We start from the raw sequence: 21129 nt of genomic DNA, 5'->3' as shown, positions 1-21129 counted from the left end.
GCAGTGACATATGTAATGTAGCTGTGTCTCGGGCTCTATCTGGCACACGTGACAAATCCTGGACTCAGCAGGTACTCCTCTAAATCTGCCTGTCTCGATCTCTAGTTGATGTGAGGATGTGCGTATCTAACCCATAGCACATCGTATTCCGTGGGATAGATGAGTATCCATGTATCCTGGTGTGATCACAAAGCCATCCTCCGTAAGCTCGAGAAGATGCTCTCTATAGAAAGCCATCTTCGTACCGAACTCATGTGTAGGCTGTATCCATGTCCTCTTCGTAGCCAACTGAATCAAGTCCTGTCTGATGAGCCTGGTAATCTCTGCCCTAGTGAGGGAGATGGAGGGTGCATCCAGAGAGAGACGACCTATTGTTGTTTGCCGCCTTCAACAGCACGCAAACCCCCACACTGTACTGCTGTGTGCCGCCTTCGACAGCACGCAAACCCCCACACTGTACTGCTGTAAGCTGCTGGCCTGTGTTTACTGCTGCATCTGTGCGTTGGACCAATGAGACCAAACTGTTACACAAAATTGTGAATCCGATACCATGTTTGGGTACAAAAAGACTAGAACAAAAATACTACTACTAGAATCCATCCTCGTCTGCACTCTAGATGTCGAGAGAGTATGGTTGGAATCCTCTGTTGTAGTGTCCGTCGATGTTGTGTAGCCCCTCTCCTCAATCGTGGCCGTCTGGATCTCTGTAGCTCTAGTGCTCGGTCGATGAGAGTGCCGGTAGTGGTCGAATGAGTGTGGGCCGAGCTCTGCAGTAATGGTTGCTCCTCTGGCTGTCCCATATCTAGTGAAAAGAAATCTGTAATCCGTCTCTGGGACTGTCTCTCTCTAGTTCTCCCCAGTAAAGTGTCTCTATATGTGTGTAACTCAAGTAGATATAGCCCAAGACATCTTTGATCCTCATAACTCATGACCCTCGAGAAAGGACCGAAACCCTCTCTGAATAAGTAGTGGAAACAGCCCCAAATCTGATAGTACATTATGCAATGACATATGTAATGTAGCTCTGTCTTTGGCTCTAGCTGGCATAAGCGGCATATCCTGTTGTCTGTTGGTATCCCTCTGAATCTACCAGTCTCAATCTCCAGCGGATGTGAGAATGTGCATATCTGACCAATGGCACACCGCAAACCATGAGACATATGTGTATCCATGTAGCTGGGTCGAATCAAAAACCCATCTAGTGTGAGGTGGAGAAGATGCTCTCTATAGAAAGCCATCTTCGTGCCCAACTCCTATGGCGGCTCTATCCATGTCCTCCTGTTATCCAACTAATCAGGTCCTGACGAATGAGTCTAGTAATCTCCACCCGCATAAGAGACATCGAGGGTGTTTGAAAAGAGTACTGGAAAGGGGGCAGCCTGGCCATGGTGAAGCCATGCATCTGAAACCATGATGTCACCTGTGCATACCAGCATGAAGTGTCCCCCTGAAGAGCTAACTGTTTGGAAGACTCAAGGGCCAGTCCAGCATATGTGTCTCTAGTAGTATCCCACAAACTGTGCACAAAGGAGACTGATCTGGTAAGCGCCTCAATCTTCATAGGAGGGGCAGCTAGCTCTGCTCGAATGATAGCGTGGGGTATGGAGGCCTTGGCTCTGATCAATCGAGAGATTCATAGATACCAAGGGCCTCTCCATACGTCTCCAACCATCTTGGCCTACAGAAGGTCCCCATATCTGCACCGCATACATCATAGGTGAGGCTACTAAAGTATCAAAGAGCCATAACTTTGTTTGAGGTTCCTGGAACTGAACCTGCGAACACATCCTCTCCAAGCCTCCCAAGGCCGCATAAGCTCTAATTAGTCTAGTCTCTGCTGCTCTCCCCAAAGAAAACCTCGGCCCAGTGAAGACAACCCCGAGGTAATTGTATGCATCTGTATACTCTACAATCTCCTGACCATATGTGAAAGTCGGTGTTGATCTCCTGATCCACTGTGGTGTGGTGTTAAACACCATAAACTTGCTTTTAGTAAGGTTTACAGACAATCCACTATCCTGTAATGCATCCAATCGTCGCTGCATACCCTTTGGTGAGTCAGAGATGAACACAATATCATCAGCATATAACAACAATGGGATCCACGTCCCTACCAGCTGGGCACCTCTATCACCCTCTCTGTCAATGTAATCAGACACCTCATCAACATACATACCAAATAGAGTAGGAGACAATGGGCAACCTTGTTTCACCCCAATGGTGGAGTGAACTAAATCAGATATCCCCTCCACGGTGTATACATTTCCCATCACTGATCTGTATAGAGCCATAATCCCCCAATCAACACTATGGGCACCCCCATCTCTTGCAGTCTGCGCATCAATCGAGCTCTCGGTACCATGTCAAATGCTTTGCGGAAATCCACAAAGCTACAATAGATCCGTCTCCCATGTGACCTGCCCTCCTTAATGATGTCTTTGAGTGTCAGAATATGATCAAGAGTGGAGAAACCCCTCCTAAAACCGGCTTGGCCCTTTTCTCGTTCACCCTCACCCTCTGCCCAATTGCTCAACTGCTGCTCAAGAATGGATGCATACAACCGTGCCAATGTGTGCCCAACCATAATAGTGCGGTAATTCCCAGGCTCTATAGGATCACCTCCCTTGAAGATAGGCACAATAGTAGACAACCTCCAAGTCTGAGGTAATCCCCTCACACATGGCACAATTGAACACAACTGCAAGAACCTCTACAGCATATCTCTAGCATGTATAAAGTGCTCTGCTACTATACCATCATGATCATATGCCGCCTAGTCCTCATCCTGTCAATGGCTCTCTTTACCATCTCAGTGGTAAAGAAGGTGTTGGTAGGTGGGCCTAGCTCTGTAGGATCTGGAAGGGGGTCCTGTCCAGGAAGTATATATAACAATGTCGCATACTGGCCCCACACATCCGGAAAAGTAATCATTGGGGGAGGGGAGTGCTCATGAAAGAATCGCCATGCCTCTCCCGAGTCTCTACTCAAGAACAGTTGATACAAGTCTCGCTCCATCTGGGCCAAATAAGCTCGTTTCTTCCATCGTACAAGGCGTCCGGAAGCAATCTGAGACTGTCTGTGAGTGATGACTCCTAAAGAAGATCTCTTTGGAGCTGGGCTCTCATCGCTCTGCACTCCTAATCATACCAACTATTCTGGAGCATGCTCCCAGAATGTCAACTCTGACCCGACTGAGTGTGTGGGTATGCCTCCGATGCTGCACCATGCAGTGTCTCAGTCATTAAAGTGGTGCACTCCTCCACTGAGAGACGAGGACTAGCTGTGCATAGATGGCTATAGATCTCCTCTGTATAAACCGAGTCAGTCTCTGGTGTAAATGTATAACGGGTATGTGACCTGCCTCCTGATGTTTGGGCTGTACTATACTGAAATGAAGCGGACAATGTCAAAAGAATGTGATCCACTGCTACACCCATTGGTCTGGCTCCCATTATGAAATTGTGAATACAAGGAATAAAGCTCGCATGTGCCATAACATAGTCCACTCTACTGGCTCCATGTCTGTGTGGAAAGCATGTGAAACCGGCTGCTCCAGGAAATCGCTGTAAGCCATTAAGTATGGCTAACCCATGTGTGGTCGTCATCTCCGTGAGGTATCTCCCATACTCCGTCTGCTCTCTATCATGTGAGCATCTGTCAAGCCCTAAGTCACCTACATCCAACTCTCTAAGCATCTCATATGAAGTGTCGTAGAAGACTGTCTGAGAGTTGCCCGTTCGGGCATTGAGGTCCCCTAGGAGGAGGATATCACCATCCCTAGAAAACTCCCATATATCATCATCTAGTATAGAGAAAGGCGACTGTCCTCTGGGTGCAGCATATAATGACGTACTGGGGGGGACGCACTGGGGGGGGGGGGGGGGAAGTTACATATGGCAATGTATAGAAATCGGCCTGTGTCAGGTCTCAGCCTCACCGACATGTATCTAGCATGATCATCTCTCCGTACAATATATAGTAGTGTCTGTAACTCCTCCCTAAAAAGCACTGCTACTCCCCCTGAACCTCTACTCCCATGCTCAGATCTTGCAACTGTCCTGTGGGCCATCTCCCATCTGTATCCCACCACATGTGGCATAAGCTGTCCAGAGGCCTGATTAGTCTCTGAGAAGAAAACAATGTCCCTCTCTCTAAAACTGTCCTCAAAGGCACCAACGTCCAACCTCATAGATCCATTACAATTCCAAGTAGCCATCTTCAGTGTGGTCCCATAGGTTGCTTCTCTACAATCACCACCCAACCATCTCTGTAAAAGGCCGTCTTTCCCTTCTCCCTTGCCGCCGTAATCTCTGGCATTACCTCTCTCATATGCGCAAGTTGTGAGAGAGTGAGATCATCACCGAGGAAAATACCCGTCTTCTTGAGAGTAGGCCTCTTTTTCAGGAATTTCTTCTTCTCTTCCAAGGAGGGGAAGTGTAGTATGAGAGCTCTCTCTTTTGAAGATTCTCCAGGGCCACCACTCTCCATGCCTTTGTGTGTGAAGGCTTGTCCACCCCCATCATGGATGTGAGGATTGTGACCTCTTTTCCACATTGTTTATGTCCTTGAGGCCGGTTACCCTCATGTAGAGCCCGCATCCTCCTCCTTTGTTCCTCTTCGAGCGTCATGTTAATAAGAGTGGGTGTACAAGGACCTTCCTTACCTTTCCCTTTCTTGGTGACCACAATCCATTTTTCGGCCTCTTCTACTTTCTTTTGTGTTGCGGAGATGACCGCGGCCCATGGCTTCTTCTCCTCATCTTCCTTGATAATCCGTATTCTTCTCTCATGGTATTCAATTCTTCCATCATGGATGGCTGAATTTCGCCTTCTTCGAGCCGCCCACTTTTTGTTGCAAGAGGTTCGCCTTGGAGAGTTCGGATTGTGGCTTCTTGTGAAGCCGCTTGCTCTTTGACGCGAGAAATCCTTTCGCATAGGTTCTTCTCCTCCTCTTTCCATTCCTCCATCTTTTGAAGAAAAGTTGCCTCCATCTCTTCTTACACTCCTTCACTTCAACTTCAAGTGTTGATATCCGCTTGTTGGTAATCGAGAACTTCATGTTGAGAGGGAGGCGGGCTATAGCCACTGGAGAGGCCATGTGAAAGGGGGTAATGGGTAGCCCAATGGAGAGAGAGAGAGAGAGAGAGAGAGAGAGAGAGAGAGAGAGAGAGAGAGATTATTGAGATTTTGCAGGTTAAAAACCAAGCGGGAAATTGGATTTGGGCTCCACATGTACCAGAAGCTTTTGTTGTAAATATTGGAGATATGCTGAAGGTTAGCTGATTTGTGAAGATGACTTGAGCAAGTTTTCATAAGTAGTGATTCTTGTGTAGTTGATTGCCCTTTTGAAAATCTGTGTTTTAGATTTGCAGCAATGGTCTCTACAAACCCACTCTGCATCGTGTGATCAACAACAGCGCCCTTTATCGAGTTTCAGTTCCTTTTTTCCTTGAGGTCTCTCTCTCTCTCTCTCTCTCTCTCTCTCTCTCTCTCTCTCCACACGCCTGTAGCTGCTGCACCTGCATCAGCATTGCCGCCCCCATCCCTCCCTGCTGCTGCTGCTGCCCCCCCCCCCCCCCCCCCCCCACACACACACACACACACTGCACATTACATTTTCACAGCACACATTACCCGTATCCGTCTGTCGCACACACACATACACACATTTCACATCACATCACTACATTTCAACATGACTCTCCTCAACACTTGAGTCACGCAAGGCAAATGAACAAATCAAGAAAGCTCTGAGATGGCAAAAGGAGGAGTAACCAAGGAGGAATTAACCAAGATGGACGACAAGCTCAAGCCACAATCAAGGAGAACAAGAAGATGACGGACTCCGCCATCAACACTATCATCAACCGTCTCTCCAAGCTCGAGAAGGAAGTGGAAGCCTTGAATAAGGAGGAAGAGGAGTGGGTCAAAGAAAAAGAGATTAAAGACGAGGAGACACGGAAGGCGCTCGCGATGTGGAAGGAGGCCCAAGAAGGATGGAAAAAGGAGAAGGAGATGCAAGAACAAATCGTGATCCTCAATGCCTCAATTGCATCCCTCACCCCCGAGGAAGGCGAAATAAACAATGAAACCAAAGAGGCCATCAAGGAAAACTCACCAAAGCTCTCCCCGAAAGCTTGGAAGACAAGCTCGAGGCCTCAAAGGAAGGGTGGGTGGAGGTGGTCAAGAAGAACCTTAAAAAAGAAGCCAAAGAGGACGCTCACAAAGAAGAGGCCCTCCTTGTACACACCACACTTGAAGAGGAGAAGATGAGGCATGCCCGCCGCCTAAATATACGAGTCACCGGCATGGAAGAAGGGAAAGACTCCACTCCCGAGAAAGATGGCAAAACCCTATGTACCAAACTTGGGTACAAGATAGAAGACCCAACCCCCTTCACCAAAGCTTGGAGAGCCGGTAAAGACCCAACCAAAAGAGGCCCCTCATCCTCCAATTTCCATCGGAAGAAGCCCGTACCCTCTTCATCCGCAAGAGGGTCATTCTGCGAGGCCTCACAGGGACCCCCATCTACCTTGATGATGACCTCATAAAGATGCAAGTAGAACACAGGAGAGCATGCATGCCTCGAGTACAACAAGCACGTAAAGAGGGGAAACGGACCTCCTACCGAGACGATCGAGTCATCATCCATGGCAAGGCCGTAGCATAGGGACTCGCGGCCTATGGGACACTATACGAGGAGATACACATGGCAGTTTGGAACTGCAATGGCTCTCTATGGACACATCCAAGGAGACTAGAGGAGGTGATGCATGACCGAGACATTGTTCTACTCACAGAGACACATGCGAGTCCCAAGAGAGGCCTACCTCGAGTACAGGATTACCAATGGGAGTCTCTACACAGAAAGTGCACACGGCACAACACTTCTAGAGGATCTGGCGGGTAGCCATCCTCTATCGCCGCTCACTTCACAGCAGAATACAGTTAGTAGCCCGCGACCCAGAGGCACGCTACATGTGGATACGGATTGAGCTATCGGAGGAGCACACTCTATACATTGCCATTTGCTACTTCGCGCCTAGCGATTCTAGATTTTCATATACAGAAGGAGCAGGGGTAGAGGAGACCCATACACAGGTAGGAGAGGAGGAGGATGATACACAATCACCATATACATGTCTCAAGGAGGGGATCATGGAGTACTCCAGACTAGGGGAAGTCTTCCTTATGGGGGATTTCAACGCCGGGACACAAAGTAGACAGTGTGACATCTACGACTTCGATGACCCAAAACTACTCTCCACCCTGGAGAACACAGAGGCAGAGAGGACCTTCGGAGATACCACCACGCCCACACCATATGGGAGACACATACTCCGTTTGGGATCACAGCTCGTTATCTATAACGGGATGACGCAATGGCCGTCATTTGGAGGCTTGACTTGCATACCACCATCGGTATCTGGTGGAGGTAGTACAGTGGATTACATCATCGGCCTTAGAGAGGCAGCTCACCTACTCACATCCTTCACCATCCCACCATTACCTATTGGGACTGACCACGCATACCTTGCTCTCTCTTTCACTGGCTCACCCATTTCACATACACCACCCACACCCACGTCACACACTACCATACATTTCACACATGAGCTTGCCAGAGTCTATTCATCACATGTGTATGAGGGGATCTATGCTCTCGATCCAGATACACCACTCTCTACACTCACTAGCCAACTCTCCGCAGTTCTTCACACTTCAGCCCTCAGTTGCTTCCCACACACCACTCACAGTGGCCGACCCCCACCCTCTGGGACCATGCCCCAGAACAGATGGTATGACAGGGAGTGCAGAGACCTCTACAGATAGCTGCAGGCTCAACGAGCCTTGGAGGAGATCCCCGAGAGCGAGGTCAGGAGACAGATGAAGGCCATTGCACACTGTAAAAGGCGGGCCTTCGAGGAGCAGCAGGAGCTTGAGCTATACCACCTTCTCATGAGTACAGACTGCGCCACAACATGGAGGATTCTCAGAGAGCCACGTCCTACTACCCCACTAGAGGACCCTCAGACCTGGCATGACTATGCCGAGCGCCTATACCAGATACCTGGGCGTCTTGGAGAGGGCCATTCAGCGCCTCCAGCACGGCCGCTCAGCAGATCATACCGGCCTACAGAGCGAGCACCTGATCTATGCGGCAGACACTCTCTCCCCCCTGAAAGCACGTCTCTTCAACCGTGCATTGGTTGAGGGACTACCAGAGGAGTGGACTATTCACACCATTGTGCCTATCCACAAATCTGGCGACACCCTGGATCCAGGGAACTATAGGACTATCATGATTGGCCACACACTGGCCAAACTATATGGGGCAGTTCTTGAGGCAAAGCTTAGCACACATGCAGAGGCATCAAGGATACGAGCACCAGGACGGGCAGGTTTCAGACGCACTTTCTCGACTATCGATCACATTTCCGTGCTTCGCTGTCTGATAAACAGAGCGAAGGCGCAAAAGAGGAGACTCTACTGCTGCTTTGTGGACTTCCGCAAGGCATTTGACACCATCCCCAGAGACAGACTCTTTTAGCGCCTTCAGGAGCTACAAATACCCTCTGACATGATATGGGCCATTCATTCTTTATATGCACAGGTCACAGGTAGAGTGCGATGCCCTGGTGGACTATCGGATCCCATTGCTAGCACCATCGGTGTGAAGCAAGGATGCCCTCTCTCCCCGACTTTTTTTGGTCTCTACATCGACAAGATTTCAGATTACATCCTACGAGCAGGCAGCACAGGCTCAGACTTGGCAGGTATACCACTCCACATTATGCTCTATGCTGATGATATCATCCTTGTTTCTGAGACACAGGAGGGATTACAGAGCCACCTACGAGCCTTAGATGATTTCTGCACACACAGAGGGCTCACAGTGAACCTTGGCAAGACCAAGGTCATGATCTTCCATACCTCCAGGACACTCCGTAGTAGAGCAGTACTTACAAGAGTAGGCGGACAGGTCGAGGTGGTTGACTCATACGTTTACTTGGGGGTGACTTTTACTAGCACCACTGGCAGATTTTCCATGGCTCAGGCAGCCCGAGATCGGATTACACAGGGATATGCAGCACTGGCCACCCTAGAGCGCAGATGCCATCAGGCCCACTTCTAGGAGCGCCGCACCAAAGGGTGACTCTATGACACTCTAGTCACACCTGCCATGATGTATGCCGTGGCAGTATGGGCACCAGGACTCTCAGCACCTCTATGGACACAGATAGAGCGTCCAGATCATTATGATCTCTCGTTTGCTCCATAGCAAACCCTCAGCACCACATGACATCATCATAGCAGAGCTAGCCACACCACCGATGCTAGTAGAGACCCTTTTTTAGACGATCTGTTTCATTCAGCGTATACGAGAGCTCCCACCAGACAGACTCACCCGTAGAGATTTTGAGGCATCAATACAGTTGCATCAGGAGGGTGACACGAGAGCATGGTACTCACAAGTCACAAAGTGGTTTACATCCCATGGTTTGGACATCACACACCTGCCTCCTTTTGAGTATGATCCTGACTCTCCTCATATACGCCTCCCACACACTGAGAGGAATCGTGTTCTCAGACAGGACCTCTAGCAGCTCTACATTAGGGAGACATGGATCACACCTAGAGAGCCTCTCCCCACGAAGAGGCAATACTACAGAGATCACTTCCTAACTATCCTAGCAAATGGGTTCATCCAGAGACCAAGATACATGGATATCTACATGCCACATAGAGCACGGGTCGCCATCGGACAACTGAGAATGTCGTCACACCAGTTAGAGATTGAGACAGGACGAGCTACACATGTCCCCAGAGCAGAGAGGATATGTAGACTTTGCACAACAGAGATTGAGAGCGAGGAGCACTATGTTTGCAGATGTAGAGCACATGAGGAGATCAGAGGCAGATACCCGACCTTGTTTGCAGATCAGCCCACTCTACATCAGATTTTTGATTCCAGAGACCAGCGACAGTTCGGCCGCTTTCTCCTCGAGATACAACAGCATCGGGACTCCCTCCTCCAGGTAGCATCAGCTGGAAGAGATGAGCGCCAGACACAGCTCACAGACTTTTTTCAAAGGACCATAGCAGCTCCACCACCTTCGACCATCCAAAGAGAATTGACTCTACAACAGGCTAAGGAGGTCCGAGCTCGCAGATGCCCACATAGCCATGGACGCATGGTGCCTCGCCTACACCAGAGCGAGATCCAGGAGATCCAGGAGCACTACTATAGATCTTTGGAGGAGAGATGCCTTCGGGATTTTGCAGATCCAGTAGCCATCTTACGAGGACTGCTCACACCCTACCCGCCCATGCATCTTGTACTACACCCGGATTATGGTACTGGATGGAGCTAGAGATAGGATAGCATTTCATCTTATGATTTACATTCTACCCCAGCATATAGGATTACATCTTTTTCCCGGTTTTGGAGTTCATCCCCACCCTTGTATCACTTTCCTCCCCCAGTCATCATACAGGATAGTCACTTTTACTTTTGTACCTTTTATCCTTTACGGATACACAGAGGACACCCACCTCATGTACTTTGATTTGTCTCATAGGCCGACTTCGGCCTTTTATAGACGTTAAAAAATCTTTCTTTCTTTCTTTCTTTCTCTCTGTGTCTGTGCAAAAGTGCGCGTGCGCAAAAAGGAAAGAGCTGTATTTTTAGCGTTAGATTTTCCAGGAAATTTCTAGAACGGGTCTGTCCCTATGGTCAGTACAAAGCTGTTTTCATGAGCATGGCATGAAGTGAGATAACTGGTATGAACTGTTAAAACTGTATACAAACAGCTCAAAGGCCAAGAATTGAAACAACTCAAAAAGACATAACCGCAGGACTTCTATTCATGTTTCTGTTGGTCTGGTTACCGGGGAGTGGAGTGTCTCCCCTCATGCAGCAGCATTGCACTAGACTCAATGACTTAACGTTTCATTTGAGCTCTACTATTAAAGCTCTAGGTACATACTAAGGTCTCAAAGAAAGATCTTTAACCCGAGGATTCTTGCCTAGTCATCCCCCTTCAATCAAACTACCTCGGATCCAAGTGGCTCCCACTTCATGCACATCCAGTAATCTAGTAAGATCTTGGGTCACCCCGTGATCTCAACTCTCGTCTTGATCACAATCAAGGATATGTCATGATCCTTTGAAAAGGACATGTCTTGATACTAATATCTATGGTTTCACTTTCGGTTTGTCTTGTTGCTTTCACCAACAGCTGTTCTTTATCCATGATTGTTTTTTTACAACTTTACCAACTTCTACAAACAATAAGTCTCATTCTTTTGACAAGTCATCTTTCTATTAAGTGAAGAAGAAGGTTACAAAAGAAAGAAATCTGGTAGTTCTCAGGACTTGATGGAACGGGTTCCTTCTTTGTTTGTTCTTTCTTCGAAGATGCTTGTTCCTGCCGTTGCTGCCAAACAGGGCATTCGGGCTTCATGTGTCCTTTCTCTCCACAGTAGAAACGTCTTCCTTCTTTAAGCCGCTTTGTGATGCCTTCTGGCTTCTTAGGTTGATCAGGGTCCTTAGCAGGACGCTTTTTACCTTGGTTTCCATGATCATCATAGACCGCTCTTTGTCTTGCACGGTGCGTGTTTTGTTCCATCCTCCTTGGGGTACGAGTGGAGTGTAGATTCTCAGCTAAAATTGCGGACTCCATCATCTGCTGAAGGGTATCATGGGGACACACCTTCATACTCTTTCGAAGCTGTGGTTGAAGGCATGCTTCGAAATTTTGCATCTTTTCCTCGTCGAAAATCTTCATGAAAGCGATGACTTTCAAAAGAACCGACCGATACTTGTCAACACAGGCATTGACTTTCTCATGTTCCTTTTGGGCGAGCCAATCCCATTCCTTTCGGATATCCTTCTCGAAGTCGGGCAAAAGTAATTGTTCATAAAATTTAGCTTTAAATGGAGTCCATGTTCTGGCTTGAGTACCTTCCAGAACCAATTGCTTGCCATCTCCTTGAGATACATCCCAACATGACGCAACTTGGATTTTTCGGTAAAGTTTCCGTTGGCAAAAGCAACTTCAAACTATCTGATAAAAGACATTGCCTTGGAGATATCTCTCCGTCCTGTGTAACTATAAACTTGACATCGTACTTTTGCATGTATGTATTGTTTGACTATGTGTTGAAAGATAAAATGTCTGCACCATTTTGTTTGATGATTGATATCATGAATTTAGTGCAACTAGACATCTACTAGAGATCGGTGAGAGCTAGATGTGATGGCTAAATAAGTCATGAATGTGATCCTAGTGCTTCAAGAGTTCTATCTGGATGAGATGATTGGATACTAATCTTATTGTATCAAGAGTTAGGAAAGGATGAGATGGCTAGACAATGGTCTATGTGCATCAACAGTTCTAGACTAGATGAGATGACTAGATTGAGTGTTTGCATCTGAGTGTTTAGTGTGAACTAAGTAAATGATTTGTGGAATACATGTTCTGTGAATGTACTATCTTGTGGGGATGGTCATTGGCATGTCTATATGAAAGGGGTACGAGTGGAGTGTAGTTCCTCAGCTAAAATTGTTGACTCCATCATCTGCTGAAGGGTATCATGGGGATACACCTTCATACTCTTTCGAAGCTGTGGTTGAAGGCATGCTTCGAAATTTTGCATTTTTTCCTGGTCGAAAATCTTCATGAAAAGGGGCGACTTTCAGAAGAACCGACCAATACTTGTCAACATAGGCAATGACTTTCTCATGTTTCTTCTGGGCGAGCCAATCCCATTCCTTCCGGATGTCCTTCTCGAAGTCAGGCAAAAGTAATTGTTCATAAAATTCAGCTTTGAACGGAGTCCATGTTCTGGCTTGAGTACCTTCCAGAATCTTGACCAACCACCAATTGCTTGCCGTCTCCTTGAGATACATCCCAACATGACGCAACTTGGATTTTTCGATAAAGTTTCCGTTGGCAAAAGCAACTTCAAACTGTCTGATAAAAGACATTGCCTTGAGCTATCTCTCTGTCCTGTGTAACTGTCAAACTTGACATCGTACTTTTTTATGTGTGCATTATTTGACTATGTGTTGAAAGATGCAATGTCTGCACCATTTTGGTTGATGATTGATATCATGAATTTAGTGCATCTAGACATCGGTGAGATCTAGATGTGATGGCTAAATAAGTCATGAATGTGATCCTAGTGCTTCAAGAGTTCTATCTGGATGAGATGGCTAGACAATGGTCTATGTACATCAACAGTTCTAGACTAGATGAGATGACTAGATTGAGTGTTTGCATCTGAGTGTTAAGTGTGAACTAAGTAAATGATTTGTGGGATACATGTTCTGTGAATGTACTATCTTGTGGGGATGGTCATTGGCATGTCTAGATGAAAGGGGTACGAGTCGAGTGTAGATCCTCAGCTAAAATTGCCGACTCCATCATTTGCTGAAGGATATTGTGGGGATACACCTTCATACTCTTTCGAAGCTGTGGTTGAAGGCATGCTTCGAAATTTTGCATTTTTTCCTCGTCGAAAATCTTCATAAAAAGGGGCGACTTTCAGAAGAACCGACCAATACTTGTCAACATAGGCAATGACTTTTTCATGTTCCTTCTGGGCGAGCCAATCCCATTCCTTCTGGATGTCCTTCTCGAAGTCAGGCAAAAGTAATTGTTCATAAAATTCAGCTTTGAACGGTGTCCATGTTCTGGCTTGAGTACCTTCCAGAATCTTGGCCAACCACCAATTGCTTACAGTCTCCTTGAGATACATCCCAACATGACGCAACTTGGATTTTTCGGTAAAGTTTCCGTTGGCAAAAGCAACTTCAAACTGTCTGATAACAGACATTGCCTTGGAGATATCTCTCCATCCTGCGTAACTGTCAAACTTGACATCGTACTTTTTCATGTGTGTAATGTTTGACTATGTGTTGAAAGATGAAATGTCTGCACCATTTTGTTTGATGATTGATATCATGAATTTAGTGCATCTAGACATCTGCTAGAGATCGGTGAGATCTAGATGTGATGGCTAAATGATAGTGCTTCAAGAGTTCTTTCTGGATGAGATGATTGGGTACTAATCTTATTGCATCAAGAGTTAGGAAAGGATGAGATGGCTAGACAGTGGTCTATGTACATCAACAGTTATAGACTAGATGAGATGACTAGATTGAGTGTTTGCATCTGAGTGTTTATTGTAAATTAAGTAAATGATTTATGGGATACATGTTATGTGAATGTACTATCTTGTGGGGATGGTCATTGGCATGTCCATATGAAATGTGAAAAAGGATGTGAATTTGATAGTGACAAGATTTAGTAGATGAAGACATCCATGAACAAATCAACGCTGTGTGGATGTGATTGCTAAATAAGTCACAATGATTATGATTCATATTTTTTATTTTGACAGGAATGTGATGCGATTGTTCAATGGCTGGTGTCTTTGTGCAAGTGCTAGATGTGTGCATCTTTGTGCAAGTGCTAGATGTGTGCATAGAATCTGTGTCTATTGAGGTAGTTTTTGTCCTTTGTTTTGTAGGCATAATCGAGGGCGATTGCTCTTCTTTCAAGAGGGGGATATGTCACAAGTTGTTGACGTGGCATAGGGGTTTAGACCATTGACGGGAACCCTTGTAGTGGACAAAAGCGATCAAGGACTAAAACCTTAAAACTGCGAAAGTGATGATGTGACATGTGGGTCCGCAATTCACAGTGACTGATGAAGTGGCAGATCAGCACAGCCAGCTCTAGGGCTATTTTTGTCTGAGGATTGGCAAATGTTTTGGCACCAGATGCTTTATCTTTAAGGTTCTTTTCGGGTGTGCGTGTGTGTGTGCGCTAACAAAAAGATGAAAATGGTATAACCTTTCTATCACCCAAGTGTGGTAGATTGGTTATGCCATTTCCCTCTCCAATAACAGGTCTTGAGTTCAACTCTCCTCGTCCGATAGATCTTCAAGGTCTCTTGGGATAGTTTCCTACGACGGTAAAGTTCTTCTTCTTCTTCTTCTTCTCTCTCTTCTTGGCAGAGATGCTTGCACGGTTGTTCAACAGTGTCATGTGTGAGGGCTTTCCTGAGTCTTGGAGATTGTCTACTATGTACCTATCTTCAAGACAAGAGACCATCATGGTAGGACACACATTGGCACGGTTGTGTGCATCCATCCTTGAGCATAGGCTGAGCAGTTGGGCAGAGACTTTGGGCATACAGGCACCTGGACAAGCTGGTTTCAGGAGGGGTTTCTCCACACTGGATCGTGTCTTTACACTCAGAGCTATCATTGAGGAGGGTCGGGCACATGGTAGACGGATATATTGTAGCTTTGTGGACTTCTGCAAAGCTTTTGACACAGTACCAAGGGTCAGATTGATGCGCCGACTTATGGAATTGGGGATACCCACAGAGCTGATATGGGGGATTATGGCATTGTATAGTTAAGTGAGGGTCATGTACGCACCCTAGAGGGGATAGCTGACATAGTTCACTCCACTATCGGAGTGAAACAGGGATGCCCGTTGTCCTCTACTTTATTTGGTATGTATGTTGATGAGGTCTTTGATTATAATGACAGAGGAGGAGATAGAGGTGCTCAGCTTGCAAGGACATGGATCCCTCTTTTATTGTATGCTGACGATATCGTGTTGATATCAGACTCACCAGAGGTACGCAGAGACATTTGGACGCATTGTATACTTTTGCAGGGGATAGTGGATTGTCTGTCAACCTTGGTAAAACCAAGGTGATGGTAATTAATACCACGCCACAGTGGGTCAAGAGATCAGCACCTACATTCACATATGGTCAGGACAGTATGGAGTACACTGATGCATACACATATCTTGGGGTGGTCTTTAGTGGACCGAGGTTCACACTGAAAGTGGCAGCAGACACTACATTGACTCATGCCTATGCAGCCCTAGGTGGTTTAGAGAGGATTTGTTCGCAGGTTCAGTTTCAGGATCCTCGAACAAAGCTCTGGCTCTTCGAAACTTTGGTCGCTTCAGTTATGCACTACGGGGTTCAGGTTTGGGGACCATCTGTTGACAGTGCTGGATGGAGTAATATGGAGAGGCCCTTGGTATCTATGAGTATTCTCTTAATGCACCATCTTTGGCTCTTACACGGATGGAGATTACTAGACTCATTCGGCAGGATCTTATCCAGCTTGATACTAGGAGGACATGGATAGAGCCATCACGGGAGCTGGGTACGAAGAGGGCTTTCTATAGAGAGCATCTTCTCCAACTCACGACAGATAGATTTGTCACACGGCCCAGCTACATGGACACACATCATGTTAGTACTGGCCATAGGTTACGATGTGCCATAGGCCAGATACGCATATCTTCACACCAGCTTGGGTTGAGACATGTAGATTCAGAGGCATACCAGCAGACAGTAGGATATGTCATTTATGCCATGCAAAGCCAGAGACAAAGTTTCACTACATATGTCATTGCACAATCTACTATGAGATACGGGGACGCTTTCACTGTTTATTCGGAGATGGTTTTGACTCGTTAGATAGAGTCATGAGATATCAGGATCAGAGATGTCTCAAATTATTTCTACTTGAGATACAGAGACATAGAGACTCTCTATTGAGAGGGCATAGACAGAGACGCATCTCAGATTTCTTCAGTCCGAGTACCACAGAGGCAGAGGGGCCACCACCACCACAAGGCTCGGTTCCCACCCATACACACACCAGTGGTACTCTCATTGACCGAGCTATTGAGTTAGGGAGATCGAGAGGACCGCGACTAAGGAGGGGAGCCACGCAGCACCGGAGGAGATTGCGGCAGAGGATCCACAAGATTCTAGCACGACACCCAAAGTGTCGATCAGGATAGGCTTCATACTACTGCTATATTGTATCATGGTGACACTTATCCCCACTTTGTACCTTTATGGCATGATACCATTGATCAGCCTACCAGCCACCCATAGGAGTCGGTAGCACTCCTATCAGTTTCTTTGTTTGTACCCAGACTTGGTACTAGACTCATCATTGTAATCAGTTGGTCTCATAGGTCATTTTGGCCTTTTGTAGACGTTAATATATCATTTCATTTCATTTCTCTCTCTCTCTCTCTCTCTCTCTCTCTCTCTCTCTCTCTCTCTCTCTCTCTCTCTCTCTCTCTCTCAATTCAGTTGTTTTGAAGTATTTAAAGTTGTCTCGTATGTTCTTTTCTATTGGCAAGTGGTGCTCTCCCATTACAATGTGCCTCATTGGAACTTACATTCAAGTTTCCACCAATAAAAAGAGGTAACGAGTCATAAATGTCCTGTGCAGTGTGAGCATGCATTATTTTCGTTGATACATGATAACAAAGGGTAAACATAATCTTCCACAAATATATCTTGTGAAACCAAGATATGTTTTGTTTACGGATGGTATAAGCTGTGACCTTTGCTTTCAAGACTGTAATCAACAAAAATGCATTTGGCAAAAACTCGTATAGCAACATTTGGATTTTTGCAAGGAACTATGCTCGCTACTGCTACTTCGTGCATCCCTCCCCGCTCTGTTTTCGCCATCGCCCACAGCCTCCCTCTTCCCGCCTCGTTGTGCGCTCCCCTCCTCACCTCGTTCATTCCAACCGGAGAACGTCTTTCCTTCTTCGCCCTCACTTGCAGTAGTAGACCAGTTGCTTCTTGTCTATCATCTTCATCATCGACTATTACTTCTCTTTGTGCCTCCTCAGATCAAGGGCTAGTAGGTGGGCTTTTGCCCGACGTCACGTAGCTGCCTTGGCAGCAAGTTCGTTACTAACTGATACTATCATTGGCTTTCTGTTTATTTTGCAGGGCAGCCACAGCGAGTACTTTTGGTGGGGAGTGCCTATCTTTCAGAAGCAGCTGTCATCCTCTCTCTTCCTTCATTGGTCACAGCACTTTTCACTCTCTTAGGGGTTTTTTCCCCTAACATTTTCCGCATATCCAGTTTTTCAGTTCTTGTCCGTATGGCTAGTTGTACATGGTTTTGTTAGATGTTGCCTTAGAGCATGCTTTGTACTTCAGTCCTGTACAAAAGCAGCCACTGTTCTTGAGAAATCAGCCTCCTTTTCTTGCAAGCAGAGAGAGAGAGAGAGAGAGAGAGAGAGAGAGAGAGAGAAATGAAATGAAATGATATATTAACGTCTACAAAAGGCCAAAATGACCTATGAGACCAACTGATTACAATGATGAGTCTAGTACCAAGTCTGGGTACAAACAAAGAAAACTACAAACAAAGAACTGATAGGAGTGCTACCGACTCCTATGGGTGGCTGGTAGGCTGAGCAATGGTATCATGCCATAAGGGTACAAAGTGGGGATAAGTGTCACCATGATACAATATGGCAGTAGCATGAAGCCTATCCTGATCGACACTCTGGGTGTCGTGCTAGAATCCTGTGGATCCTCTGCCGCAATCTCCGCCGGTGCTGCGTGGCTCCCCTCCTCATTCGCGGTCGTCTCGATCTCCCTAACTCTATAGCTCGATCAATGAGAGTACCGCTGGTGTGTGTATGGGTGGGAACCGAGCTCTGTGGTGGTGGTGTCCCCTCTGCCTCTGTGGTACTCAGACTGAAGAAATCTGAGATGCGTCTCTGGGACTGTCTCTGTCTTTGCCCATTCAATAGAGTGTCTCTATGTCTTTGAATCTCAAGTAGGAATAATCCGAGACATCTTTGATCCTGATATCTCATGACTCTATCTAATGAGTCAAAACCATCTCTGAATAGACAATGAATGCGTCCCCGTATCTCATAGTAGACTGTGCAGCGACATATGTAGTGAAACTCTGTCTCTGGCTCTGCATGGCATAACTGACATATCCTACTGTCTGCTGGTATGCCTCTGAATCTACCTGTCTCAATCCCAAGCTGGTGTGAAGATGTGCGAATCTGGCCTAAAGCACATCGTAACCCATGAGAGAGAGAGAGAGAGAGAGAGATCATACCATCTCAGGAAAGGTACCTGATAGGTATGCAGACAAAATTGATTTTCTAGGAATGTAGGTTTGATACACATTTTCCATGGCAGCCAAATTTTGATGCGGTGATAGAGCCATTTGAATTTTGCATGGACAAAACACAAGCCAGTACTAACATAAGCAGATCAACAAAGCCAGTCATATATGGAGAGCATCTTGTTAGCAAAGTCAGCACCAACTTCTCTTACTAGCAGGAAGCCGAGCAGTGGATCATATTATTTAGTCGGAAAGCATAGTTGTTATTCTGAATATGCTGGAAGTTTTCAGGAATGTAACGTTCTTTATGTTTCAAAGAGTGCTCAGAAATATTGAGTCATCTTCATGATGACTGGTGAGAAAAAGGATTTATGAACTGAAAAAGGATATCTTGGTAGCCATATGTTTCTTTGGCTTCTAAGTCGCAAAATATGGGAAGCATGCCAGTGGCATTGCATGTTATATAGAGATAGTCCTCTGTTTTTTTTCTGATTGATTAGATCAAATCAAGAAACAAGTAGGAACCGTTTGTATAGCATGTAGCCATGGAAGAGCTCGCTCCTTGCGAATGACTTGTCCATCTATCAACAAAGAGATCCATCACAGTAGCAAGCCACAAAAATGCGCATGATATGTCCTCACACTCCTTACGAAGCATCGAAAAGAAAGACATTGCGCATGGATCAATTATGTGAAAGGCCCAACCATTGATAGAAAGTAAAATGTATATTGTTTGTTGAATCATTTGTCCCACAATTTTTGCAACCAAATAGCCAGTCCTGGTGATAAGTATTGTCCTGTAAGTGCCTGCCAAACTAAAGATATTCAACTCCACATTTGGCGAGCGGCCAAGCAATATGTAAATATGTATCTACTAATTTCTAGACAAGTTCGGCAAAAGTAACAGAAGCCATTGGAAATATTTCTTCGTGTAAAGCTTGTTGTCAAAGGCAAGCCCCCACCATAACTCACAATAGAAACGTTTTTCCTTTGAAAGTAATTTTAGAATGCCACACACTAACACAAAGATGCCCATTTTCACATTCTAAATTTTGGTGGCTGCATATGCAAGCCATTTTTTTCCTTTTACTAGACAGTATGGCCATGACAATAGTTTCGTATGTAAACCCAATCATCCTAAGCATGAACAGATTCAAGAAGGTTAACCATAGGATATCCCAAGTGACGTACAATTGTACCCTTTTGTATTACAGAACTGTGCTAGCCAAGCTCTTGTAATTCCCTCTCCATATAGCTGATAAGAGACTTCCATATATGTAAATGTAATTCAGATGTTTTCACAAACAAAGACTACACAAACTAGTCCATTTTGATCCCTTAATGGTAGATCCCTTCCTCCATCATCACAGTCATAACTCATTATAACCCCCTAATCACAAGTTTATTAGTTAGCTTTGGCTATAGTCTTTACTTTCAGTTCAACTTTTCCTTTTTGGGGATGACAGAGGATATATCGCATATGTACATTGATTTGTCTCATAGCACTAGTTTGGTAATCTAACAGGACATTAAAGCATCCTTTCAAGGTTTTGGAAAAAAATCAATTATTACCATCATATGTATGTGCTTGTAGAAGTTTTTCCTTTAGTTCAAAGCTAACACCACACTTCATGTGGGAAAAATAAGAGAGAACACTTCCAAAATATTCATCAAAATGATTTACTAGCAAATCAACACAGAGATTTTTTCATAAAGAGGCCATAACTTTCAATAGATAGGCTTACCATTTTTTAGAAGCATAGAAACACCTTTAGAACTACCTCTGCTGGTTGAGTAGCACTTTAGAGGTCATTAAGCTATGTTTTAGGGGGATATAATGCCAATTTTATGAAAATTGTTCAAAAACAATAGATTTTTTGGGCTTGACTTAGGTTTAAAAATGTAATTCAAACCTAACTTTGAAGGTGGACTCAGTAGCACAAATTTTTTTGATGATGTCATAAGCAATCACAATTGCACTTATACTTCCTTGGCAAAAGGAAATGTAATAATTAACTCATAATTCATAGGTGCTCTAGAAAACAACAATGTTGAATTGGAATGTAAGCATGCAATTAATCTGTTGTACTAGAGTATACTTATGTAGCAAGAACAAAAAAATTTCAATGCTGGAGTCAATGATGTTTTGAGAGAGGCCCTTAACAAAGCTAT

General features: G+C 45.5%; 1 protein-coding gene and 1 pseudogene across 1 annotated transcript in view; both read left to right on the top strand.

Annotated features, from left to right (window-relative positions):
• The window catches only part of LOC147463700 (2-oxoglutarate (2OG) and Fe(II)-dependent oxygenase superfamily protein), a 119771-nt gene extending 99892 nt beyond the window's left edge, over positions 1–19879 (top strand). The window contains exons 11-13 of the mRNA XM_086490335.1: positions 5193–5273; positions 5364–5453; positions 19032–19879. Of these exons, the coding sequence (XP_086346461.1) occupies positions 5193–5273; positions 5364–5453; positions 19032–19172 (312 nt within the window). The 3' untranslated portion in view covers positions 19173–19879. The remainder of the gene's footprint in view (positions 1–5192; positions 5274–5363; positions 5454–19031) is intronic.
• On the top strand, positions 6978–14403 carry LOC147463701 (uncharacterized; annotated as a pseudogene).
• Positions 19880–21129: the final 1250 nt, after the last annotated feature.

The sequence above is a fragment of the Adiantum capillus-veneris genome, chromosome 2 (assembly GCF_014529385.1).
Source record: "Adiantum capillus-veneris isolate H3 chromosome 2, ASM1452938v2, whole genome shotgun sequence".
In the NCBI taxonomy this organism is placed as follows: domain Eukaryota; kingdom Viridiplantae; phylum Streptophyta; class Polypodiopsida; order Polypodiales; family Pteridaceae; genus Adiantum; species Adiantum capillus-veneris.
This window is presented reverse-complemented; position numbering and strand designations above follow the sequence as displayed.